The 27759-nt window shown below is 38.6% G+C and overlaps 1 protein-coding gene across 1 annotated transcript in view; it reads right to left on the minus strand.

The window, feature by feature from the left end:
- Positions 1 to 246: 246 nt before the first annotated feature.
- Positions 247 to 27759, minus strand: part of SLC5A5 (solute carrier family 5 member 5) — a 37852-nt gene continuing 10339 nt past the window's right edge. The window contains exons 7-16 of the mRNA XM_063455457.1: positions 20417 to 20557; positions 15069 to 15198; positions 13363 to 13451; positions 13142 to 13254; positions 9864 to 9934; positions 5684 to 5770; positions 4061 to 4254; positions 3209 to 3312; positions 2996 to 3105; positions 247 to 2477 (exon numbers count right to left, since the gene is read on the minus strand). Of these exons, the coding sequence (XP_063311527.1) occupies positions 2283 to 2477; positions 2996 to 3105; positions 3209 to 3312; positions 4061 to 4254; positions 5684 to 5770; positions 9864 to 9934; positions 13142 to 13254; positions 13363 to 13451; positions 15069 to 15198; positions 20417 to 20557 (1234 nt within the window). The 3' untranslated portion in view covers positions 247 to 2282. The remainder of the gene's footprint in view (positions 2478 to 2995; positions 3106 to 3208; positions 3313 to 4060; positions 4255 to 5683; positions 5771 to 9863; positions 9935 to 13141; positions 13255 to 13362; positions 13452 to 15068; positions 15199 to 20416; positions 20558 to 27759) is intronic.

Raw genomic sequence — 27759 nt, forward strand, 5'->3', positions numbered from 1 at the left:
ATATGCTGTGCATTTTTGGCATCCTGTTCTAAAGAAAGATATTATGGCACTAGAAAAAGTGCAGAGACAAATTTTAATCTGTTTGGTTTAGAAAACGAGCACGAGAGGACATGATGGCATTATACAAATATATTCAAGGCCAGTTCAAATGATTGTCTGGAAATCTATTCCTAAACATACATAGGTCACACGTTTAGACCGGAAAAAAGGAGTCTAAGGCAAATAAAAGTTTTTTTTTTGTTTTTTTTTTTTACTGTAAGAACAATTAGGGTGTTGAATTCACCACGTGAAGAGTCTGTTTAAACAGCAACTGGATGAATACTTGCAAAATCATAATATTCAGGGATATAATTTTTAATATGTGGGATAATATCTTCTTGATACAAGGTGAGATCTGACTGCCATTCCAATACAAGGTGAGATCTGACTGCCATTCCAGGGTCGAGAAGGAGTTTTATTTTTTTGTCTTCTTTTGGATCAACAGCAAAAACAGGTTCCCAAATAAGGATTATTGCCTTTTTCTGTGCTGAAGTAAGGTCCATAGCCACCTTATGCATTTAATTGGTATGTGATGTGTCTATTAGCTGTGTCTCTGTAGGGCATACATTACTTTTCAAATTGATAGCTATGAGAGATTTAGCTGATAATAAATGAGAAGCTAAAGCTTGTTTATGATACAATACTTTGGGGGCAGTCTAGCCATAAATATGCAGCTGGAGTGCTGGCTATCTGGATAGTAAAGTGAATTAACATGTGGGAGACAAATTACCAAACCAAGTGAATCCCTGGGCAGTGCCACCATATATGGAACATATCTTTTATTTGAGCCTTGCATCTCCTGCACAAGTTGGACATTGTTTTATAGATTCTATGGAGCTTATCCATGGAAAGATACCACCGGTAAAGCAGTTTTCAATTTTCAACCAATCCAACATTTACCTAACAAAGCTTTGATCTGCATAATAGGAGCCTCATTCTTTTATAATATAATTCACACATTTTACTATTTCATGATATAAAATCGTAACTTTATTAAAGACACACAGGCAATTATTAGACCATTAATCTTTTTCCCACCTGTTGAATTACTGTTGTTGATTTCTTTCATATCTGACCTCTCTGGAGTGATGAGTACCAGAGCACACATAGGCATTTAAATAAACTTTCAGCCATACGATTTACCCTGTCATGGTTTCCTCTTGGTTGCCAAACAGCATGTTTATATTTTTCATTTTGACTTTTGCCATTTTACTTTTGCTTGTATCTTTACTTTGTCTGCCCACTCTAAGGTCTGGTAATACGCGCTAAGCTATCTTCCTATGCTCTAAACTAAGTTCTGCATGTAGGGGTGGTATTATCATGACATTCGTAAAGAAAAAAATATTTTATTTGTTACTCATGCTATTCATAGTTCAAAGTTCTGATTTAAGTAATTTTATCTGGGTTTTTTTTTTTGTTCATTGTTATTGACTTTATATGGACAGTAAAGAAAGAGATAGCATATTAATACTCGCCTCTGTGTCTTTAATAAAATTATGACATTATGTTAGGACATTGAAATCCCTGTTCATACATTTAGAAGAACACATAGCCGTGTGTACCTAGCCTTGATCTACATCATTCAGAGTGTCTGACTAGCTAATTTATGGTGGATTTCCTGAGCAGTAAATCTAGACAGAGAGCATATATTAATTTATACATTATTTTAGCTTATTTAAATGAAAGAAAAAAGATACTGTCCCTCCCGTCACCTGTCATTGAATTATTAGTATTGTCTATTGTGAGGGTTGAGTGACAACAGCTATAGCAGAAGACAGGTGACCAATGATATTTACATGGGAGCCAGGAGTTGGTGTTACATTAGTGGAATACCCATGAACCCAATCAAATGGCTAAGACTGCATGGCTACAGTGGAGGTAACTACTTTCTATTGATAAATTACTGTAACTATGTTTTATTTGATATATTAAATTGCTTTAAGAGATGTTAATAGTAAAGGTGAAGGATAGAAAAAGTCCCAAGAGTGGCATAACACATACAGTTTTCCACTAGGACAATGCCCTTTAATAGTCTTAATCTGTAACATAACATAAAACAGTCTCTTTTTGTGAAAAGTGCAATAAAATAGCTAAAAATTGCTACATGAAAATCAATGGACCTGACAAACAAAATTCTCAGATTAGGACAATTAACCTCCTTGAATGCTTATTCATACTAAGCAGGATCCAGTCTTTTAATATCTTCTGTCTAGTCTCAAAGGAGCAGAAAGTATTGCTCAGTCTTATATGCACGAATCTTTGTCCAAATGATGGATGGTTGAGGAGAAGGAGGTAGACTTTTCTAGATGACAAGGTTCATTTTCCAATGGTTGAGCGTATTTTTGAGTCAGCAGGAAACTTTTAGTCTCAGAGTTCAATAGTGAATTTTGTATTTTTGGAGAGTATGGAAGAGAGCTGTCTTTCATTGAGAGAGAGACCTAAAGAATATGAGATTTAGTTAATTAGTCATTCCACTTTCATTCCTAACTCTAGTTTCCCAGCAGTTCCTCTAGAAACCACAAATGGTGCCTTGTTTATATTTTTACTGAAGCACACTGTACTTGACCTTCTTTCAGTCTTGAGGTATATTAGTTCTAATACCTTTTCCAGTCCTGTTATTTATCTGAGTGTGTTACCACCTTTTTCCTACCTAATAGTTATCATTCTTTCCTGTACTTCTTATCATACTCCTCCAATCATCATTTGTTCTTGTTATATCCCACCAAAACCCTCAGGCCACACATTCACACCACTATCCCCCAACCACTGTGTTATCATTGCTGCTAAACTGCAACTGAAAAAACATCTATATTAATTGTTGGTTAATATCCCTTGCAGCTTGTCTAATTCTGCCATTTACATCACCATTTATTTCCCCATATTCTCAGAGGTAGTTTTCTTTTCAGTTCCTCATATTCTAATAATTTTCCAATTTTCTCAGCGGTAAAGTGCTCACCTCATCACTTATCTTCAAAGCTTTCTTTTTATCCTCTGATGAGCCACAGGGAAGCTTGGTAAGATCCCACCACAACAGACCGGGGGCTATATCCTCCCTCTTGGTAGGACCTACACCAGAAATGTAGAGATAGCAAATGTATAATTTTAAATTGAACTTTAATATAAAACATACCCATACTACATAATAAATGTAACATGTTAAATGTGTCACCTGTCAGATAGCTAATCAGAACACCAATTAAGATTGTACTTAGTGTTCCCAGGGCGCCATAATACAGATAGGACAGAGAGTAGAATTCTTCAGTGATGGCTGATCTGTGCAGAAAGGAACAAATTCAGCAACTTCCAAAGAAAAAGGTACATTTATGCAAAACTACAGGCTAAAACAAACCCATTTACTCCAGAGCTTTTGTCTTTCTGGTGACTAGTCAATGTGAAAAAGTTGCCAGCCCATACCTAAGTAATGATACTCACAGATAGTGAAAGCAATGTAACCCCAGTTCTGTCATCAAGTATATAGCAGCAATCCAAAACAAGAAGTAATGGTGAAAATCACTCCAATTTTAAAGTGGTGTGCTTGACCATTACTTTCTATTTGGGATTTCTGGTAAATGGACGGATTCCATGTCCTGTTTAAGAGGATGGAGCTAGACTTTGATCGGCTTTGTAGGTTACCAGTTAGTCTACTAGTCATCACTAAAAGTGAATTATAGTCTCATAATCAATAAAAAATTTAAAATATAGGAAGAATTATAGTAGGAATGCTTCAACTATCTCCATAAACTAACAGTCTGTACACACTACCTTAAATTCTGGTCTTACAGCTTCCACTCTAGTGTTTTTATATATTTTTCCTTTTTAATAATCTTCTGAATACTGGCTCATTTTGACCAAGCAGAGACTTTGAGATACTATGTTGTAAATTACCAATAATCTACAACCTGCTAACATCTACTCCCACTCTACTAACCACTTTTCCCATCACATTTTCCCTTCAGTCTCCAATGGTAAGTATTTTACATAAATTTTTACCCAAAACATGTAGACATATTACACTATTTACCGGTCTAGTGGAGTTGAGATGTTTTGAGGTGGGGCTGGGCCATAGATGATTCCGTGACTAGAGTTGTATAAGGGACATTTTTCTGCATACATAGGTAGTTCTCCCATCATTTCTGCTGTGGGTGGATAAAGAGTACCTCCTACTGCCACCCAGAGGCTCAAGGCGAGTCCAACCAGAAGGCCTGAAAACACTCCCTGACAGAAACAATACATGAATAAATAAAAATGAGAACACCTGTAGCATGCAATTGATACATATATTGTGTTCATTTATTCAGACATTGTCTACATAAATTAGATAGAAATCAATTAACCCAATTTCTACTGGGTTCCTTGTCAAAAACACAGTGCTTTAGTACATTGCAGAAAGGTTTACATGCACAATCTGTTCTTGACAGACCCACCTATGCTCACAATTGGGTACTTTTAAATTGCATTTGTTGAATTGAGGATGTAGAAAGCTGTTGTTGTTTTTTTTTTTTCAATTAAACATTGGAAAACTTGGAGAATCAGTTTTGGCAGAATCACTATTCAGCTTAATTTGTGTTTTGTGATCATGGTACCGAAAAGCTGAAATCCGAGCCTCCACATGTCCTAATCCCAAAGCAACCAAAATGGCCAATGCTGTTTTGATTGGATTGGCAGTCGGTAGCAGCTTTAAATTGATATATAACATTGTCCAAAGGCCACTAAAAATAGTGGGGGAGGACAAAACCAATACCTGTAAAAAGAAAATCATAGTTACCATTAGTTGTATTCTTTCCTCTTTCATCTTCTTTTCTTCAGCCACAAAAAAGGCCAACTAAAAATCCATATTGTTACAGTGCAACTTCAAGGGAAAAAATGGATTGCAGAAAAATAATTAAAAAAAAACACAATATAATAATCCATGTGAGCCCCGTGGGAACTTGGCTCAGAATAAGCTTGCAAGACAAGAAAACCCCATATAAGGGTTTTCCCAAGATGTGTATGCCCAGTCGAAGAGCGATGATTGGTCGACTTACCTATCATATAGCATAGCTTGGGGAAAGCCTATATGTAGCCTAGTATAATGTAGCCTAATATTATTCCCTTAGGTCTCATTTAATAGCCCATCTTAACTTTTAAAGGGTTACTCCAGGCACCATGACCACTTTAGTGATTTGAAGTGGTCATGGTGCCTGGAGTCTGTATGTGCTACTTTTCATTGTGAAATGCTGCACATACTGAGTTTTACCCTTTGCTGCCAGAGGTGTAACTCCACTCCACCTCGGGCAGCATCATTGGATAATGTCAACTCTGTGCACAGACACTCATTCATTGTCTCAGAGTGCTCAGATGATGCTCTAAGCCAATAAATGAGCAGTAGGATTAGCATCTGTCCTCTTCTATAGCTCTGCAGGAGCTAGATGTTGTAATTCTATGGAACAGGATGATAAGCACTTGACAGGAGCCAAGATAAGAGCACAAACCATTGTAAAACTGAGGAACAGCTCCAGGGTACTCCTACCATCATAACCATTACATCAGGCTGTAGTGGCTATGATGGATGGAGTAACACTTTCAGTTAAAAAAACAACAACCTGTTTTTGAATCCCACTACAAATCAGATAAGATATATTGTAACTATTAATATATAACTTACTGCTGTATTGCAGGAGACAGTAAACATTCCAAGCATAAATGCTCCAAGTAACGGTCCGCTGATTACACCCATTACTGTGAAGGAACCCTATAAAAGAGAAGCAAATGAGAATATGAATTGTTTTATTTATTTATTTATTTTTTCAACGCTACAGCCAAGGAAAAAAATGAGGCTAAAGATGCAAAGTGCCAAATGATATCACATGCAGTTATTATAGCTATACTGGAATGTACTTCAATAAGGATTTTGCTTTCTGTTTTTTTTACTTACGGCACAAACAGGAATGTAGAAAAGTTTTTTCAACTTAAAGGACCACTATAGTGCCAGGAAAATATACTCGTTTTCCTGGCACTATAGTGCCCTGAGGGTCCCCCCACCCTCAGGGTCCCCCTCCCGCCGGGCTCTAGGGGGTGAAAGGGATTAAACTTACCTCTTTCTCCAGCACCGGGCGGGGGACTCTCCGCCTCCTCGGCTGAATGCGCATGCGCGGCAAGAGCCGCGCGCGCATTCAGCCAGTCTCATAGGAAAGCATTCACAATGTTTCCTATGGACACTGGCGTCTTCTCACTGTGATTTTCACAGTGAGAAGCATGCAAGCGCCTCTAGCGGCTGTCAACGAGACAGCCACTAGAGGCTGGATTAACCCTAATATAAACATAGCAGTTTCTCTGAAACTGCTATGTTTATTGAAAAAAGGGTTAAACCTAGCTGGACCAGGCACCCAGACCACTTCATTACGCTGAAGTGGTCTGGGTGCCTATAGTGGTCCTTTAAGTTACCATGTTACAAGTAAACATTTTAGTGTACCTTAATACAATAAGTGTTTCTTCACTAAACACTGAATTGTAGAGAATTCATATCCAAATTGTGGATTTTAGGTAAAATAGCTGATAGAGAGCAAAATCTCCAATTCATCTATAGTAAGAGCATGGCAATTTGGGATTTATCAATGAGGGTTCGCTCTGCTTACATGTATTTGGTTGGTTAAGATCTATTTGGTAAACGGAGTCTTCCATGGCTGACCATCAGATGGTGGAAAAAATAAAATCAAGAGAAGCTAAATGCTGATGTGGGTGTTCGTGCATTTGCAAAGAGTATCAGCTAAGTTCTCTCAGCAATTAAAGTGTTTGTTTCTTGAGCAAAATTGACATTCAGCTTCTAGAACTTGAGAAGACCAGATGCCGTGCCAATTCCTGGCCGGGTTCAGGTGTCCGTGTCATGCTTAAATGTTTTGACAGATTACAGTGTTTATGGTGTCTGGTCACTCCTGGCATCATAACCACTAAAGAAGTGTATTGGCTATTGGAGTGTTCCTTTTACTAGCATTTTTCATTAAAAAAAAAAGTTACATATTTAGATATAGATACTATACATATTAACGTTAAATGCCTATTGAATAAACAACAGTAAATGCAGGACTCTGTGGAAAGGTATTTGGTACTTGAATATATTATACAGAGTAGCAATATTCTGAAGGAAATGTATCAGCTAATTCTATCCTTTCTTACCATGTAGTGGTATGAAAAATATAGAGTAGCTGAATAAATGATCTAGTAGAGGTATTATTAAATCAATAAACCAATACAAGAAAAATGTAGTAGGTAGAAATAGCAAAGTATCTCACTGTGGTAAAAGTTAAAAGTGCTGCATTAATCATATCATGTGACCGACAGGTTGCTTTAAAATATAGAAGATTTTATTCGCATTAATACACTATCTAAACACATTCAAATAAATTCAAATAAAAAATAATTAGAATTCCCAATTCTGAAGAGCAGTGGCTAACAGGTTTAACAGCCTGAGTGTCCCAAAGATGCAAGTAACTCTCTCACCGGCCGGATGAAAATCGAGTATAGGACCTCCTCGTGCAGTGTAAAAGCTTGCTGCCAGCCGCGTGCGTTCCACTGCGGCTCTGGATGCGTTCCAAGCCTTCTCTCATGGAAATCGATACACATGGAGAACCGAGACTGCCATCCTCTGATGAAGTGATCCTATGATCACGAAACGCGTAAGGCGGCAGTGTTTATTGATTTCCAGGAGAGCAGGCTTGGAACGCATCCAGAGCCGCAGTGGAACGCACGCGGCTGGCAGCAAGCTTTTACACAGCACGAGGAGGTCCTATACTCGATTTTCATCCGGCCGGTGAGAGAGTTACTTGCATCTTTGGGACACTCAGGCTGTTAAACCTGTTAGCCACTGCTCTTCAGAATTGGGAATTCTAATTATTTTTTATTTGAATTTATTTTAATGTGTTTAGACAGTGTATTAATGCGAATAAAATCTTCTATATTTTAAAGCAACCTGTCGGTCACATGATATGATTAATGCAGCACTTTTAACTTTTACCACAGTGAGATACTTTGCTATTTCTACCTACTACATTTTTATTGTATTGGTTTATTGATTTAATAATACCTCTACTAGATCATTTATTCAGCTACTCTATATTTTTCATACCACTACATGGTAAGAAAGGATACAATTAGCTGATACATTTCCTTCAGAATATTGCTACTCTGTATAATATATTCAAGTACCAAATACCTTTCCACAGAGTCCTGCATTTACTGTTGTTTATTCAATAGGCATTTAACGTTTATTCTTTTAACCGCAGGTGGCGGCTATTTTTTGCAGTGACACAGTGGTTAAGGTATCCATACTAGGTCTCAGCATTTAACTGTGGTAGTTACTCACCAGTGTATACTGGGGCTTATCTACTAATTGAACCTTTACCTACTATACATATTAAAGCTATCACATTGTCAATTAGTTCACTGTTTAAACAGTGGCTGTTTAAAAGATTGAAGACAAATAAAAATTCAGTTTGTAGAAAAGTAATAAAAAATTAATATGAAAAAACTTTCATTTGAAACTCATTGAGTTGAAAGTAGAAAAGTCTGCTTAAATGATAAAACACATACACTAAAACATTTTTTTTTATTTCCCCTTGGTCTTTAACAATATATGGGGGGTGCTTAGAAGTGTAGCTAAAATGAATTCTCAAGTAGAACTATGGAGAAAAATAGGGGTGGCCAACCTGATAACAGAGGACAGAGCAGGGGGTAACCCTAGTGGAGAATAAGAGACTAAGAGGAGAACGTTCTGTCCTGTAAAGTATATCTTTTTGTTTACAGCATGTAGTGAGAAAAAACAGTTAAAATAACCTTTATTAGAATGGGGTTCCCATTCTAATAAAGGTTATTTTAACTGTTTTTTCTCACTACATGCTGTAAACAAAAAGATATACTTTACAGGACAGAACGTTCTCCTCTTAGTCTCAAGTAGAACTACCTCCAAAAAGTTATTTTGACATTGTCAGGCAAGTTTCTGTAGATGAAAAGTTGTAAAATATATTGTGAAACTACACCTACTTTCTCTGGGGTTTTCTTTTTTAATTTAAGTAGGACATGCTGGGTGATGCCAATACATCAATTAAAAAGGCTGTCATTCTCAAATATGTTTAACCTACATATCTGCCCACGTGGCATAAAAACATGCCAATGGGAACAGGAAGATTCTATTTATCTATGTATCTGTCTGTCTGCAGACACAGTCCACCTACTTGTTTTACAGAAAGTTAATTCATTTACATTGTCACTCTTCAGTGTTTAGGTACTGGGTGGATTTTCCAGTAAAAAAAAAAAGCATATACAGAAAATGTCATGTATATATAAAAAAAAAAAAATTGGATCCATTGAGGTGTTAGTAATTATTTATGTATAAAAAAATATATACTTTGTATTGTAACGTGACTGCTAGAACAACAGTGGTCTTTTTAATTGACACTGAGGTCCCTGTGACTTTAATGAGTGATTAGGACCTTTTGAGAAAATGCTGTCATGCTGATAAAAGTATTTGGAGAAGGTAACATGTATTGATTTTGAAATAGCTGATTTCTGAGGAGAGGGGCCATATGGTTCACATTTTATATTTACATTTCAATTAATTGAAATACATTTTTTAAATTTATTTTTTATTTTGCACGCTGGGACATTTAAATACTTTTTATACTAACAATAATTGCATGCCACATATGTTGGTCCTTTACATTTTGTTTTACAATTCATTAATTTTAAGTTAGTTGGGAATTTATATATAGCGAATTCTTGTTGATATACTACTTTAATTTCATAAATATACTTTGCAATGAAAAAAATGACTATTTCAAGGTTATCATTACCTGAAGCACTCCACCCCCAAGAAGAGAAGATAGTGCGGCTACAATAATACAAGAACATCCGTAAAGCAAAGCTAAGAGGGAGAGAGAAAACATACAAAATTACATTAACTTTTACACGTTATAGACAGAAATGAGTAAGAAAAAAAAAAAGAATCAAAGATTAACAAAAGAAAATAATAAAAAGAACCAATGTAAAAACTAATGTATCAGTGTAAGTAATTATTCCATTTTTAATCTGCCTGCTAGAGGAACATGCAGGCTAAATGCCTTCTGCCAATGAGACCACTAGAAAAGATTGCATATGCCATATATCTATTATTATTATTTATAAAGCACCCCCAAATTCCGTAGTGCTATACAATAGGTGGACTAACAAACATGTAATTGCAAAAATATGAGCTGGAAGCACAGGAACAGAGGGCTTGCAAGATTAAGAGACAATTGGGCCTGGTGCTTACAATTATGATGGGCCTAATTACATAGCTATCAGAAAATGACCCTATGCTAATTTCTCGCTTTCATCTTTCAAGTAAGCAGGTCCAGTGAAGCAGAATGTCGGTGGGCGAGGGAAAAGGGTGGTCAGCCTGGTGTAAATGAATGACAAGTTGCCTGTCAAACAAACCATCTGTATGTATGGGTCACTTTATGTATGTGTGTGTGTTTGTATGTGTGAGTTTGTGTGTCCCTATGTCCCTATGTATGTTTGTGTCTACATGTATGTGTATCTGTTTGTCTGCATGTATGGGGGGGCGGGGACATATGAGGTGAGGGGTAGACATATGGGGGGCAGGGCAATTTTTGCACCGGGGCCCTGCAGCTCTATCAGCCCCTATGTTAATCCAGCTCTGAGGGGTTGAGGGCACTGCTCAAACGAGTTTACATTCTGGAGAGGGTTGGCTGAAGTGGCACAAGAGCTTAGGGTGGGATGTATTTCATGTACGTGAATGTAGGTCACTGGAATAGTTTACAGTAAATGGTTAGTGTGTTCGATAACAGTTGCATGACAGGAAACAAGGAGGGTTAACAAGGTGCAGGGAGGGAAAGCTATTAACAGTTTAATTAATATGCTTTCCTAAAGAAGGAACTACTAATAGTTATGTTGCCAAGCTGCAACAGGTTTAGGCTTCACATAAAATGGCTTGGTAAATTCCGGTATTGGGAAAGCTGCTTGCATACCCAAGGGTGTCCAATGTCTGCACTGTGTCACGTAACAATTACATGAGGACATTAATAATATTTAATTCCATTTTCACAAATTCCCATTTGGCTATTTTGGACTATAACATTAAAATCTCTTAGAATTCCCTTTAATTTACATTATGGAGAATGACTGAAAAAAAATTCTTCATTTTCATATTTGGAACCGGAGATAAGAGAAAGACAATTCTGATGATGACATGAGGTTGTGGAATCGTTATAGTGTGGGGTGCACAGAAAATGAAAGATTAAATGTTAGAGATGAAATCCAGGGAGATTCGAAGTGATATGGTTGGAGATGGAATGTGGCAGGAGTTGCCAAAAGGTAGATCCCTAATTAATATACATGTACTGTCATAATTTGCATTCATTTTAATAGTGCAATTAACAAAGCTATGATGGAAATCAGATAGAACAGATTAAAAGAGGCAGAGATATAATGTTTTCCTGCGAAAATAGAAACATAGAATGTGACGGCAGATAAGAACCATTCAGCCCATCTAGTCTGCCCAATTTTAGAAATACTTTAATTAGTCCCTGGCCTTATCGTAAGTCTAGGGTAGCCTTATGCCTATCAGATGCATGCTTAAACTCCCTCACTGTGTTAACCTCTACTACTTCAGCTGGAAGGCTATTACATGCTTCCACTACCCTCTCTGTAAAATAATACTTCCTGAAATATAGTCTCCTGCTTTACTGTGTTGATTCCCTTTTTGTATTTAAATGTTTCTATCATATCCCCCTGTCGTGTCTTTCCTCCAAGCTATACATGTTAAGATCCTTTAACTTTTCCTGGTAAGTTTTACCCTGCAATCCATGAACCAATTTAGTAGTCCATCTCTGAACTCTTTCCAAAGTATCAATATCCTTCTGAAGATCCGGTCTCCAGTACTGTGTACAATAATAAGTGAGGTCTCACCAGTGTTCTGTACAATGGCATGAGCACTTTTGTTTCTCTACTGCTAATACCTCTCCCTATACAACCAAGCATTCCGCTAGCATTTCCTGCTGCTCTATTACATTGTCTGCCTACCTTTAAGTCATCTGAAATAATTACTCCTAAATCCCTTTCCTTAGATGTTGAGGTTAGTAGGGTATACAATATTCTATACTCTGCCCTTGGATCATTATCTTGCACTTATCCACATTAAATGTCAGTTGCTACAGCTCTGACCATTTTTCTAATTTACCTAAATAATTTGCCATTTGGTTTATCCCTCCTGGAACATCAACCTGGTTGCAAACTTTTGTATCATCAGCAAAAAGACATACCTTACTATCAAGACCTTCTGCAATATTACTAATAAAAAAGAGAACGGGTCCAAGTAGAGATCCCTGAGGTACCCCACTGGTAACTACACCTTGCCTCGAATACACTCCACTGACTACAACCCTCTGTTGCCTGTCACTCCGCCACTGCATTACCCATTCAACAATATTGGAATCCAAACTTAAAGATTGCAGTTTATTGATAAGCGTTCTATGTGCAACAGTGTCAAAAGCCTTATTGAAATCTAGGTAAGCAATGTCTACTGCACCACCCTGGTCTATTATTTTAGTTACCCAATCAAAAAAATCAATAAGATTAGTTTGGTATGATCTCCCTGACGTAAACCCATGTTGTCTCTGATCTTGAAGTGATTTTAGATGATCAACAATCCTGCCCTTTAACATGGTGTCCATCACTTTCTCCACTACTGAAGTAAATCTATAGTTGCCCGACTCCTCCCTACTACTTTTCTTGTGAATGGGTACAACAAAACGGGCACAAGTAGAGATGTCATTTGAAGGACCCCTCAAGGCTTGAGAGGAATCACATTTTTGATGTCTAATGAAAGTAACGTATTAGAAAATATACTTTTGAAAAATAAAAGTAAACATAGAACAAAAAAAAAAAAGGTTTGCTGGCAATCAATCACCCACAAAGTTTGTGATCTCATCAGCAAACATAAAATGGCTGCACGCAAACAAAACAAAAATATTTGTCCTGGCCCATAATAAATCCAACTAAATCCAACCCATCCCACAGAAGAGTAGCTGTATGGCGTGCCCCTTTGTCTGTTTGAGCAGAGAACACTTACAAAGTCCCTTTGAAATGAAGGTCAGCTTTTTCATTGACATTTGTGGGAACCTTGGCTTAATTAGATCCTCAACTGTTACTGCTGCCATTGCATTGATACTTGTAGATGCTGTGCTAGAATAATAAACAAACAATTTTTTAAAACGTGTTGTAAAATTAAACCAACTTTATAAATACAAAAGCGTATTTTGTTTTTGGTATTTTAATGATGCAAACTCTCACCTTAATGTTCCACTGTATGCACAGGCAAGGAAGAGACCTGGAAGCCCTGGATAATGATCAAAAATTTCCAGCACCATATATGGCATATACTGTAAGTAATTCAAAGTTACGTTTATGAGAAATAATGCTGCAGAAAAATTGTTTCTTATTCAGTCTCACCACTGCCATTTAAGCTGTCTGCTATGGCTCACTACAACTCTTGGCAGATTCCATTGATTTTACATGTAACACACACAAGGGCAGATTCCCTTGTGTGTGTTGCATGTAAAAGGCACTGTGATTGGCCAGCTCTACCTCGATGCTCACATTGAAATTACTGGTTTAAGGCAGTGGTTTCTAAATCAGTCCTCAACAAGAACATTTCTGAAAAAAATATTTTTTATTTTTTTTTAATTTAGCATTGATTTTGAAATAATATAGCTCCATTATAATTAGGCATATTTTCTTTTTTCTATCTTGGTTTTATTGAGGTGTGGATAGAGACATTACATGAATGAAGATTGACAAAACACAATGTACAAAAATTGCATAGTAGTTCAGTCGGTTTTTGTTTTTTTTGCATTGTTCGTATAACATGAACAAGCAGACACAGGCTAGGTTAATATGTCTAAATAGAGAACTGATATCATACCATCAAACGAATAGGTCTGGCCAGACACGTAATAATGAAATAATAAGTATTAGATATATTTAGTATTACATGTTTTAGGATCATAAAAAGGAAGGCACAAATCTTTTCTTGTGACTTTTCTGGGCAAAATATTGTTTTTATTTGATTTAATTTTGTTGTTGTTTGTTATTTAAAGGGACACTATAGTCACCTGAACAACTACAGCTTAATGTAGTTGTTCAGGTATGATCTATAGCTCCCTGCAGGCAATCTAATGTAAACACTGTATTTTCAGAGAAAATACAGTGTTTACATTGATTGATAGGAATACCTCCAGTGGCCGTCACTCAGACGGCCACCAGAGGGACTTCCTATCATGGAGGGCCCTAAAAAGGCCCTGTATACGTCAGTATACGTGTGCAGGAGAGAGAAGGCACTGTGTGCGCGCCTTCTCTCTTCAGCCTGTCAGCGGAGGAGGGGGGCGGGCAAAGACCGCGAGCTGAGCTGTCAGTCAGCTCAGCTCGCGGCCGCGCACACCGCGCGCATGCGCAGTAGTGCGCTCAGGACTTCAGAGGGCGGCATGAATGCCGCCCTCTGAAGTATGTGCGCATGTGCAGCGAAGCCGCGCATGCGCACAAGGGAGCAATGACGCTTCCAAATGGAAGCGTCTGATTGCTCCCTGCTCACGCCCGCCTATTTCGTCATTTTGACGAAATAGGGGGTGCGGCTTCACGAGGCTCCCGGCGCTGGAACCAGGTGAGTAAAAGACTGCCTGGAGAGTCCCTTTAAAACAGCTATATCCCATTGTATTGCATAGATTTCTCGAGTGACAACACAATACAAAAATGCAGCTAACTTGTATATGTGTGTGTGTGTATATATATATATATTCATTAAAAGCACTTTAAGTCTTTTTTTTTCTCTGCATGCATAACGTTTTTATATATATATTAACTAGCATTTGTATGGAATCACTGTTCACATTTTATTTGCTTAAATATAACTATTTTAATTGTTTGCATAATAGCTAATAGTTAATATATGTATGCTAATTTCGTGCCACATTTTGGCACTTTATAGATAGTAGTAATAATACCTGATCAGGCGCAGAAACATATCCAGCCAGAAGAGGGTCACAGTTCAGAAAATATGTGAACATTAGAATGCCACAGATGACCGCACTTGACACGATGATGTAGAGAGCCACTTGATTCACTAGAATTGCCCTAAGAGCAGAGACATACTCAAAATTCATTCAACTAAAACCACTAAATTACTGATGGGGAAGGGGGAGGGTGATGCACTACTAACAGAATGTCTGATAATGGTATTACATTCACTGAAATCTAAATCCAAATTAAATAGATAAAAAAAAATTACTTTTATTTCTAAAATTAAAAATAATCCTTATCATTTAAATACGTATTCACAATACAAAAATAGTAGCGCCACTAATAATGAAAATATTTACATAGAAAGTAAAATATAAAAGAAGTTGGTTACTCCTAAAGTGGATATTTTGAAAAAAAATCATAGAGAAACACAGGTTCTCCCAAAAGTAACTTGTTAGCAATATGTGAATAACAATGTATTTCATAAGCCACTAGATATCACTAAATAATTGAAGGAACACTATAGTCACCTAAACAACTTTAGCTTAATGAAGCAGTTTTAGTGTATAGATCATGCCTCTCAGGTTTCACTGCTCAATTCACTGCCATTTAGGAGTTAAATCACTTTGTTTCTGTTTATGCAGCCCTTGCCACACCTCCCCTGGCTATAATTGACACAGCCTGCATGAGAAAAAAAACTGGTTTCACTTTCAATCAGATGTAATTTACCTTAATTTTATCTCTTGCTCTGTAACTTGAACTTTAATCACATACCGGAGGCTCTTGCAGGATCTAGCAAGCTATTAACATAGACCTAAACAGCACTCCTTCAAAACTTCAAACAGTATCCACTTTAGGATTAACCAACTTGTATATTTTACTTTCTATGTAAATATTATCATTATTAGTGCCACTACTATAAATCATGTTTCACCACTATCCTTTATCTATTTACATTTATCTAAGGCCAAAAGCCCTTTATCTCGAGTGGTGATACATCCTATTTATTATCACTACCAGTCACTCAGTGACAGACAAGACATATTTTCTCTCTTTATTCTAAATCCTAATGAAGTCACAGAGTAAGATTAGCAATTGTGATTGATTTTGCTGCACTATATATATATATATATATATATATATATATATATATATATATATATATATATATATATATATATATATATTATATTATATTATATTCTTTCAGTCCTTGGTATTTGTTCACCTTCTCATGTTCCTTCTTCTGAAAGAAGAACTAGAAAGGATGTGGAAAGTGAAGGCAGTAGTAGTCCCAGTTGTGATAGGAGCACTCGGGGCTGTGACTCCCAAGTTGGGGGAGTGGCTTCAACAGATTTCAGGTGGGACATCTGAGATCGCTGTCCAGAAGAGTGAAGTTCTAGGAACAGCTAAGATACTGCGCAGAACCCTCAAACTCCCAGGCCTCTGATAGAGGACCAGAGAATGAGGAATAAACATAACACCCAGGATGGGTGAGAAAAAAAAATGTAATATCACAATATAAATATAATATATAAATATAATAATAAATATATACATTAGCTATTAAATCAATGTCATCTAGTCTTATTAGCAATCGTGATTCTTGATATGTTGCATTATAGATAATATGGAAAATGTTATCTAACAATGCACACAGCTGCATTCAGCAGTTAAATATGTTCCAATGTTGTAAAAATCTCAAGTTGATGTAGATCACTTTAAATGTCCCTTTGAGATCCCAGACTGGAAGGAGTGTTTACAATCATCTGCACTTGCTGAAAGTGCAGACCACAAGATGCTCCCGCTGTACCACCAGGAAGCTGGGCATAGATCCCACCAGTACCACTAGGTAGCGGGACCAAAATCTAAACAAAAAAACTAGGGACAGGACACAAACTCCCACTGGTCCACAATGGAGTACAACAATGGTTACAATTTACAGCCCTGAACCACAATCCTATCAGGATTATTGACCCATGCCTAAAGGTAAGCATATATATACATTTTATCATTAATTGATATTGTAAAATTATGAGAAGGTGTGAGGAGTACACAACAGACAAAGTCTATCCACACACTGCCTACTACAAATTACACACTCCCCACCACACCTCACACACAGCTATTCACACAGCTATTCACTTATATAAAGAGTGTGTTTATAGTTGCATGTGTTGAACCTGTAAGACAAAAATATAAGAACATCTAGTGCAGTGCATCTACACACTTTGATACCATACAATTTTATCTGATTATATGTTTTTAAACTCACTGGATATAAGTGGATTGTGTGCCACTTTAAAAGCCCTGCTGGGATCAAGCTCCTTGAGTTCTGTGGATCCACCTGGCATAAACCGGACCGCAGATAGAGACTGTTGGTTTTCGTGAAGCCTTTATATTTCTCAAGTGGATTAAAACGCTGATGCATTTGGAAAAGCTCCAGGGTGGAGAGAAACGCGTTATGCATGTAAGGTGAGACAAGATTGTGAGAGGGGAAGAAACACTAAGTGACTAAAGAGATACAGAAAACCTTCAAAGGATTTTAATATTGAATTTGGTTTAAATGTTTTTAACTCTACTTGAGAAATAATAAAGGCATCACGAATACCAACAGTCTCTGTCTGCGGTCCAGTTTATGGTTCGTGGATCCACCAAACTCATGATTTTAGTGTGTAAATACTCTGCACTAGATGTTCCTATATTTTAAAAAAACAATAAGAGCCAAGTGGATAGGGGAAGGGGTGAAAACAATGTGCAGGCAGGCCTCTGTTCCAAAGTCACTCCCGACTTCAAATTACTAAAAAACACAGTTTAGGTAAGGATAAACCAATACCGATATTCAGGGCGCCACAATCACTTGTGTGTACCAACTTGTCTCCAATGGACTTATTAGTGCGAGACAATTATAGCTAAAAGACAATATCTGTATGATGAAAAAATTAACAATTAATTCAGATGGCATAAAACACACGTATCATAAAATACAAGTACCATACAATAAATCGCATGCGCGATCATTAATTTTAACACGAAGACCGGCGGATTTAAAAGCAAGAAGTCGGTGACAGAAGACTGAAGCTCCTGAGGAAGTCTTACGACCCACGAAACGCGTAGGGCCCAGCTGTATTCGACCCTGAAGTTTGGTATCAGCAGTTTGATTTTGCTTGTATGCACTTTAATATTTACACTTTATTCTGACCATTGGGAGGGTTACCAATTAGTGACCTTTATTGTCACTTAGCGATTGTCGCTTTTTCTACTACTCCCATTGTGAAGGGATGGTCAATGTTAATGGCTGTAAGCAGTCATTTCTCAGCACTTCCCTTTACTTATATGTCGTATGCATAGTGCACTTTATATTGTTTTCAACTGCTAACCAGAAGGAGCCTATGTAGGCTGTTTTATTGTATGGTAGTTGTATTTTATGATACATGTGTTTTATGCTATCTGAATAAATTTTTATTTTTTTTCATCATACAGATATTGTCTTCTAGCTATAATTGTCTCACACTAATAAGTCCATTGGAGACCAACTGGTACACACAAGTGATTGTGGCGCCCTGAATATTGGTATTGGTTTATCCTTGCATAAATTGTGTTCCTATATTTTAGTCTTAAAGGTACACACAAGAAACTCTAAAAGAGCGTTTTTTATAAGTATGATCAAGTTTGTATATGTTTGTTTTGTGCACCAACTTTTTGGGTTAATTTTGTTCTGTGCTATCTCTGTCTGAATGATTTACCAACTGAGTACCATTTTAATGTTGAATTTCTTGTTTTCAGCTTCAAAGCGCCAAACTTTCAAACGATTGTGAGGATTAATCTTTGCTGTACAGCATGTTTTTTTAACGTTAAACACTGATTTTGTTGGCGGTACCAATAAATATACAATTCATTTTATTGATAATTTACATTTTTATTCCTGTGAGTGGTTGTGTAGGCAGGGCCCCAGTGCACTGCTCTGCCCAGGGGTCTATAATGCTGTTAAGAGTGCCCTGCCCAAAAAGGCCAGGCTGAAGGAGGACTTGGGTGGCATGGAAGGGAAAGGAGTGCCACCATTGGTCATCAGCATGCTTTGATGACAAATGCCTTTTATGAACAGAATTATAATGCATGACAACAAACGCCTTTTGTGCACAGAATTAACATCAGCCAGTCCAGAACTTTCGTTTTGGGTTCACTAATGACCCTACCTGTGGTGGAACTACACCTCCAACATCAAAGCTCTTTAATTCTGTTTATACAGTGTTTCTCTGTTTCTCAAATCTCTGAAGTGGTCATTATGTTTGGAGTAAACCTTTAACAAAATGGCAGTGTTGTTGCGGATCTCTACTACTGTCCTCTCATTAATAGAGCACCACCTTACAAAGTACAAATCTACCATTATCCTGTATCCATTAACTTAAAGGACCACTCTAGGCACCCAGACCACTTCAGCTTAATGAAGTGGTCTGGGTGCCAGGTCCCTCTAGGATTAACCCTTTTTATTATAAACATAGCAGTTTCAGAGAAACTGCTATGATTATAAATGGGTTAATCCAGCCTCCAAATCCTCTAGTGGCGCTGGAGAAAGAGGTAAGTTTAACCCCTTCCTCACACCAGAGCCCGGCGGGAGGGGGACCCTGAGGGTGGGGGCACTCTCAGGGCACTATAGTGCCAGGGAAACGAGTATGTTTTCCAGGCACTATAGTGGTCCTTTAATTTTCTTAAGAAAGAAAACAAATATCAGACCAATGGCAAACAAAGATAAAGTAGTTTCTTTATCACTTAGGTCATGACTTGCATGTTTCTATATAATTCAGTTGTATGAGAAAAACATCAGAAACAATAGCACTGACCAAATAGCTGCTGCCCAAAACAATGTGTATAAAATCCATATGTAGGTATATATAGATTGATTTGTACTTCTGAACTGAGCAATACCTTCTAAGATGTGTGTTTATATAGGTAATTGTGTTGTTTAATTGGTTCTTATAAAAAGTGTTTTTTGAGTCACGAATGCAGACACTTATGCTGCTATTACATACTCTTGCTTTATTTTAATAGTTGGCAATTGACATGCCTTCATTATGTAATTGGGCTTCTGGATAAATGCTTTTAAGATCCATTGGCAGGTGAAATTCCAACAGTGAGTGTTCTATGGATTCTCTAGGCTTGCAGTAATTTTTAGGCCTGTCTAGTAGCATATGACCTTTTGAGCCCTACCATTAGCAATATACCAGTTTCAAAAAACACTCTCCGTAACAAACCAGACTAAAAACAATTGAATAGACAAGCAACAAGTGCCATGTTGCAAATGCAATCTTTCATTAATATAAGAATGACTCACAGCTTTGCCTCGTGTTCAGATTTGCATGCTACGTATCGTTGAACCTGGGCCTGGTTGACTCCGTACATGGACAGCCAGAGGAATGTACTGCCGAAAACAAAAGTCCAAAAAGTGTAGCGCCGACGTGGGTCTGGGTCAAAGCTGTATAAAAATATAAAAAAATTATTATTATTAGTTATTGATTCTTCCTGGAGACACCAGAGACCTGGGAATGTTTGAACATGATTTTGTTGAAGAGATAACTAAATTACCATGTTTCCAACAATTGGGACCCACTGGAAGACATTATTAGGACTTTTAAATAGGACTCAAAATTTAGATGCCATGGTATTGCAGGCTGTCCTCAATTGTTGGAAGAGATACATATATTTTAGTAAATTGATTACTGCCTTCCTCTGTGCACTGGAAAACCCTTTGATATAAAAAAAGAGTCAACTAAAGTGGATATACACTATATATTTGTTATATATTAATGTTGAAGATTTTTGTAAGAATGGGTCATCAAAATAAAGACAATATGAATAATATTATCTGTCAGAAAAGCCTTGTCTAATAAATAGCAAAACTACATACAATGTGCCACAGATTTTAAGAACATATTTTTTAATGTTAAAACTACACTCTGGTGCTCAAAGTACCACAAAAGCCTGATAAATTTAGTGGCATTATGTTCATATATAATAATATATTATATTTTACAGTAGACTTAAAAAGCCCTAAATTATCTCAACTGGTAAGTGTGAAATATTTATTTTTCATTATTTTCATGAGGATATACTTTCTAACCTTCTATGCTATTTAATAGAAGGAGGAAAAGTATATCTTAGATATATATGGTGGTGGCTACAGGCTTTAGGTATTCTAGATAGGTGGGTGCTATCTGTTGGCATTTGATTGCTGGGGTATATGCACATATACACTGCGATATACATACTTATACACTTACACATACACATTGACACACACGTAGAGGACTATTGGACTGGATGCCACTAGTCCCATACTTATTAGTCTCTATTAACCCGCATAAAGGGTGGAGGAACAGGGGAGATTCTTCCCTGCTGACATGGAACCTTATTTCAGCAGATAGAGACTACTACCAATGACTGCACCGGGGTCCGCACGCTGTCAGATCATCGATTGGCTCATACACATAGGGCCACCCATTGGGCATTTCTGAACAATTTGACCCCATCAAATTGGCAGTGCTGGGAGAAAGTGAGTGCAGGTCAATTACTCCCAGCTACAGAGAGTGCAGATCCTTTCATTCCAGCTACATAGAGAGTCTGAGCAAGGAGTTGGAGTGGAGGGAAGGGGACGGGGCGGATGAGAGAGCCTGCACCAGGCTCATTCTCCTATCCTAAGCCAACAGCAATAAATTAGGGAAGCCACATTCATCCACAAAAGGTATGTTAACAGTAGAGCGGCTAAAACTATTACAATGACAGAATGTATTATGTGTTTATGCATGTGTCACTGTATGTAAAAATGTGTGTGTGTATATATATGTGTATATCTGAGTGTGTGTGTGTCACTGTGTATCTCAGTGTGTGTATGTGTCAGTATGTGTATACGTATGTATCTCTATGTGTGTGTCAATGTGTATATGTAACTGTGTAAGTATGTATGCTGCAGTGTATGTGTATATGTGCATACATCCCAGCAGTCAAATGCCAATATGACATGCACACACACCCCTGCAATCAAATGCAAACATTACATGCCAACACATCCCTGCAGTCAAACCCCAAATTCTATACAAACACCCCTTCATTCAAACACCAACACTACGCACAAAAGTACACTTGTATTTAAAAGCCAAACTACATTCAAACACACACCGGCATTCAAAAGCAAACAAAATACACAAGTACACAACTGAATTTCAATGCCAACAGTACATACAAATACACTACTACATACACATACACACACTTCATACAAAAACATGCTTACATTCAAATGCACAGATACTACTCACAAATATAAGCCTGCAAGGCAAATGGTAGATTGTCAGCTGGGATAGCATCATGGGAGTTTTATGACAGATGGGGATCTACCTTTTAGCAACCACTGCGCTATAGAAGGGTCTAAAAATAATTCTTGCACTATGGCCCTGTTTATATTAGTTCTGCCACTGCCTAATATATTTACATCTTTTTATACAGGAACTACAAAAATCAGTCCACTGATTTTGTTCTTATGTTAGTTTGTGAACTGTGGTATCAAGGCTCTTTTTACTGACTTTTCAGATGCACCATTATTTTCTGGCCACTAGTAAATTGACCAGATTGTATTGATTACATACACCTGCATGGACTGTATCCAGGTATTACCCAGGACCAGACTGGGAAATAAAATTGGCACATGTGGATCCTTACTTTTTGCTGTCTTCTCCACTGCCTCCTGCAGTCATGATATGTGTGACTATAAAGGCATATGCTGTTTCATAAAAAAACACTTGCACCCTATACAGATACAAATAGTATGTTTTGGATACTTATCAGTAGTAATGGTTACAGCCTCCCTCAGATCGCTCCCAGCTGGCAATCTGCCATCCACAGAAATATATTTACACACACAAAGAGGGAAACGTCTGGTATCTAGATGGAATGTACAAAAATAATATAGTGTAATACTGTTATGAAATAACAATTGGCGCATATTATAATGCCTCACTGTCAGGATCGGGACAGGGATCCAACACGCAGAGTACAAAGAGTGGAAAGGTACGTATACCGGGCCTTAGAATGGCCGGACTAACGTACCGAGAGTAAAGAATAGTCAGAGACAAGCCGAGGTCGAGGGAACGAGAAGACAGATAAGCGAGAGACAAGCCGGGTCAAGGGATAACAGAGAAACAGGGTAGTACAACGAGCCGAGTCAAAACCAAAAGAGCAAACTAGAATACCAGAGCACTGAGTGACTAGACAAGCTAGAACCACGACAGGGCAATGAGCTGAAGTAAGGAGTAAGCTTAAATACCCTGGTTCTGGATGGAAATCACGCCTCTGAAAAGTACCGATTGGATATCGGACACTTGAGTGACAGATAGCTCGTGCTAGCGTCATGACGTCACGTATTGAGCGTCCTGCTAGAAAAGGACGTGGATTCCTCGCGGCCGGTGTTTAAGTGACTGGATGAACCGCGAGGAACGGAGAGGACAGCTCGCCTGGACGGATACACCACCAAGTCTCTACCTCCCTTAGAGGTAGAGGCCTCAGGTACCCTGACAGTACCCCCCCTCTCAGATACGCCCACCGGGCGGAATGAACCGGGGCGAGATGGGAAGCGAAGGTGAAATGCTCTGCGAAGGCGAGAAGCATGGACGTCCTCCTGAGGTACCCAACTCCTCTCCTCAGGACCATATCCCCTCCAGTTGACCAGATATTGCAATTTTCCCCTTGAAATTCTGGAGTCAATGATGGAGCTGACCTCGTACTCCTCCCGACCCTCCACCTGAACAGGACGAGGTGAGGAGACCTTAGAGGAGAATTTGTTGCAAATGAGGGGTTTCAACAAGGAGACATGAAAAGAGTTAGGAATGCGTAAGGCAGGTGGCAGAGCAAGGCGATACGCAACCGGATTGATACGAGTGAGAACCCTGTAAGGACCTATGTAACGAGGAGCAAATTTCATGGACGGAACTTTTAGGCGGATATTCTTAGTACTCAACCATACCCTATCCCCAGGAACAAAAACAGGAGCCGCTCTTCTATGTTTGTCCGCGTGTTTCTTGAACAGTGAGGAACTATGTAATAGAATTTGTCGAGTTTGATCCCATAATTTCTTCAGGTTGGCGACATGATCATCAACCGACGGTATCCCCTGAGAAGAGGAAACCGAAGGAAAAATCGAAGGATGAAAGCCATAGTTCATGAAGAAAGGGCTAGAGCGAGTTGAATCGCAAACAAGGTTATTGTGTGCGAACTCCGCCCAAGGAATCAGACCGACCCAATCGTCCTGGTGTTCGGAAACAAAGCAACGCAGATACTGTTCGATCTTTTGATTAGTACGTTCAGCAGCTCCGTTAGACTGAGGGTGATAGGCAGAGGAGAAGTTCAATTTGATGCCCATTTGAGAACAAAAGGATCTCCAGAAACGTGAGACAAATTGAGAACCTCTATCAGAAACAATCTCTGAAGGGATCCCATGTAGGCGAAAAACTTCTCTCGCAAAAATCTCCGCCAATTCAGGGGAAGTCGGAAGTTTAGGTAATGGCACGAAATGAGCCATCTTGGTAAATCTATCCACCACCGTGAGAATAACAGTCTGTCTTTTGGAAGCAGGCAAATCAACGATAAAGTCAATGGACAAACAGGACCAAGGTTTCTCAGGAATGTCCAAGGGGTGTAACAGGCCACATGGGGATGCATGAGATAGTTTAGTCTTGGCACAAGTCTCACAAGCTGCGACGAACTCCTCAATATCCTTACGAAGTGAAGGCCACCAGAAATCCTTGGATATCAGAGAGTATGTCTTGCGAATACCAGGATGACCAGCTATTTTACTTTCATGAAAACATTGTAAGAGCTCCAGTTGAAGTTCAGGAGGAACAAAGTTTCTTCCCTCAGGAGTGTTTCCGGGAGCTAGATGTTGTGACTTCAAGATCTGGTCAAGTAGCGGGGAATGAATTTTGAGACTGGTATTAGCAATAATATTGCATTTGGGTACAATGGAAGACAAAAGTGGTTCAACTGAAGCAGAGGGTTCATATTGGCGAGATAGCGCATCGGCTTTAGAATTCTTCGACCCAGGTCTGTAAGTCAGAACGTAATTGAAATGGGTAAGAAACAACGACCAACGAGCCTGCCTGGAGGACAGACGCTTGGCCTCTCCGATATAAGACAAGTTTTTGTGGTCTGTCAGGATGGTAACAGGATGTAATGTACCTTCCAATAAATGTCTCCATTCTTTCAAAGCCTTGATAACCGCTAGTAATTCTCTGTCACCAATGTCATACCTGCTTTCAGTACCGGTCAATTTTTTAGAGAAAAATCCACATGGATGTAATGGTTTATCAACACCCAACCTTTGGGATAGAACAGCACCTAAACCAGTCTCTGATGCGTCTACCTCGAGCAAAAATGGCAGAGAAGTGTCAGGGTGAACTAAAATTGGAGCGGAAGCGAAAAGCTCCTTGAGAGTCTTGAACGCAAGGAGAGCTTCAGTAGTCCAATTCTTAGTGTCAGCCCCCTGTTTGGTCATGTTAGTGATAGGTGCAATAATGGAAGAATAGCCCTTAATAAAGCGCCTATAATAATTGGAAAAACCAATAAATCTCTGTATGGCTTTAAGACCTGTGGGTAAAGGCCACTCTAGAATGGATTGGAGCTTATCCGGATCCATCTTAAATCCCTCCCCAGAGATCACATAGCCGAGAAAGGTTACCTGGGTTTGATCAAAGCTACATTTCTCCAACTTGCAGTACAAGCCATGCTGGAGAAGCTTGTGCAAAACCCTCCTGACTTGTTTGTGATGAATCTCAATGTCACTAGAATGAATGAGTATATCATCTAGGTATACAATGACGCACTCTTGCTGAAATTCCCTAAGAACCTCATTAATCAGATCTTGGAATACTGCTGGTGCATTGCATAACCCAAAAGGCATGACGGTATATTCATAGTGGCCATATCGAGTATTGAATGCCGTCATCCACTCATGTCCCTGCTGGATTCTCACCAAGTTATATGCCCCTCTGAGGTCTAACTTGGTGAAAATTGTAGAGCCCTTCAAACGATCGAAGAGTTCGGTGATCAAGGGAATCGGGTAGGCATTTTTAATGGTTATCTTATTCAGGCCTCGATAATCAATACAAGGTCTCAAAGAACCATCTTTCTTTTTAACAAAAAAAAATCCAGCCCCGGCAGGGGAGGAGGACCTCCTGATGAATCCCTTGTCTAAATTCTCGTGAATATATTCCTCTAGGACTGAGTTCTCCTTTATAGATAATGGGTATACATGACCTCTGGGAGGCATGGTACCAGGGAGTAGGTTAATTTTGCAATCAAAGGACCTGTGTGGGGGTAAGGTATCGGCTTTCTTTTTGTCAAATACTGCCTTTAAATCTAGATACTGAGGCGGAATTTGTGTCTCTGTAGGATTGTCAGAGGTATTCGATGTATTAGTTAACCCAAGAGGTAAGACCTTCCGCAAGCATTTTTCTTGACAATTCTCTCCCCATGAAATTATCTCCCCTGATTCCCAATTAATAATAGGGTTGTGTCTCCTCAGCCAGGAGTACCCCAGAACTATGGGAATAGACGGAGAAGAAATGAGCATCAAGGATATATCCTCTTTATGCAGGATGCCAACAGTCAAGTTAATCGGTATGGTCTCATGAAAAATAACAGGCTCAAGTAACGGTCTACCATCGATGGCCTCAACAGCCAGAGGTGTCTCTTTTAACTGGGATGGAATAGCATGCTTGGCAGCAAAACCCTGATCTATAAAGCTCTCAGCAGCTCCAGAATCGATTAGTGCCATAGTCTTAACTACTCCCTTCTCCCACTTTAAAGAAACGGGTAACACAAGCCTGAGCTCCTTGTAGTTGTGAATAGAGGACAAAGTAGAAACACCCAAGGCCTGTCCTCTAGAGGAACTTAGGTGCGAGCGTTTCCCGAACGATTGGGACAATTTAGGCGTAAATGACCCCTGACTCCACAATACATACATAAACCCTCCCTTCTCCTGTACTGTCTCTCCCTTTCAGTGAGATGAGTACTGCCTATCTGCATAGGTTCAGGAATACGTAAGTCTTCGAACTCAGAGATTTGAAAGGTAGGCGCTAGTTTAAAGGAGGGTCTACGGGTCCTATCTCGAGTGTTCTGCCTCTCTCTTAAGCGTTCATCAATACGAGATATAAAAGAAATTAAATCCTCCAAATTTTCAGGGAGTTCTCTAGTAGCGACCTCGTCAAGAATTATATCTGATAACCCATTCAGAAACACATCTATATAAGCCTGTTCGTTCCACTTAACTTCTGCCGCCAAGGATCTGAACTCTAGTGCATAATCCACAAGTGTTCGATTGTCCTGTTTAAGGCGCAACATTAATCTAGCTGCATTGACCTTTCTGCCAGGAGGGTCAAAAGTTCTTCTAAACGCAGCTACAAAGGCATTATAATTATAGACGAGTGGATTATCATTCTCCCATAAAGGATTGGCCCATCTCAAAGCTTTTTCAATGAGCAGAGTAATAATAAATCCAACTTTTGCTCTATCTGTAGGATAAGAGCGGGGTTGTAGTTCGAAATGGATGCTAATCTGGTTTAGAAAGCCACGACACTTCTCCGGTGACCCGCCATAACGTACTGGTGGGGTAATACGGGAAGAAGCACC

This window comes from Pelobates fuscus, chromosome 5 (genome assembly GCF_036172605.1).
Source record: "Pelobates fuscus isolate aPelFus1 chromosome 5, aPelFus1.pri, whole genome shotgun sequence".
Taxonomy (NCBI): domain Eukaryota; kingdom Metazoa; phylum Chordata; class Amphibia; order Anura; family Pelobatidae; genus Pelobates; species Pelobates fuscus.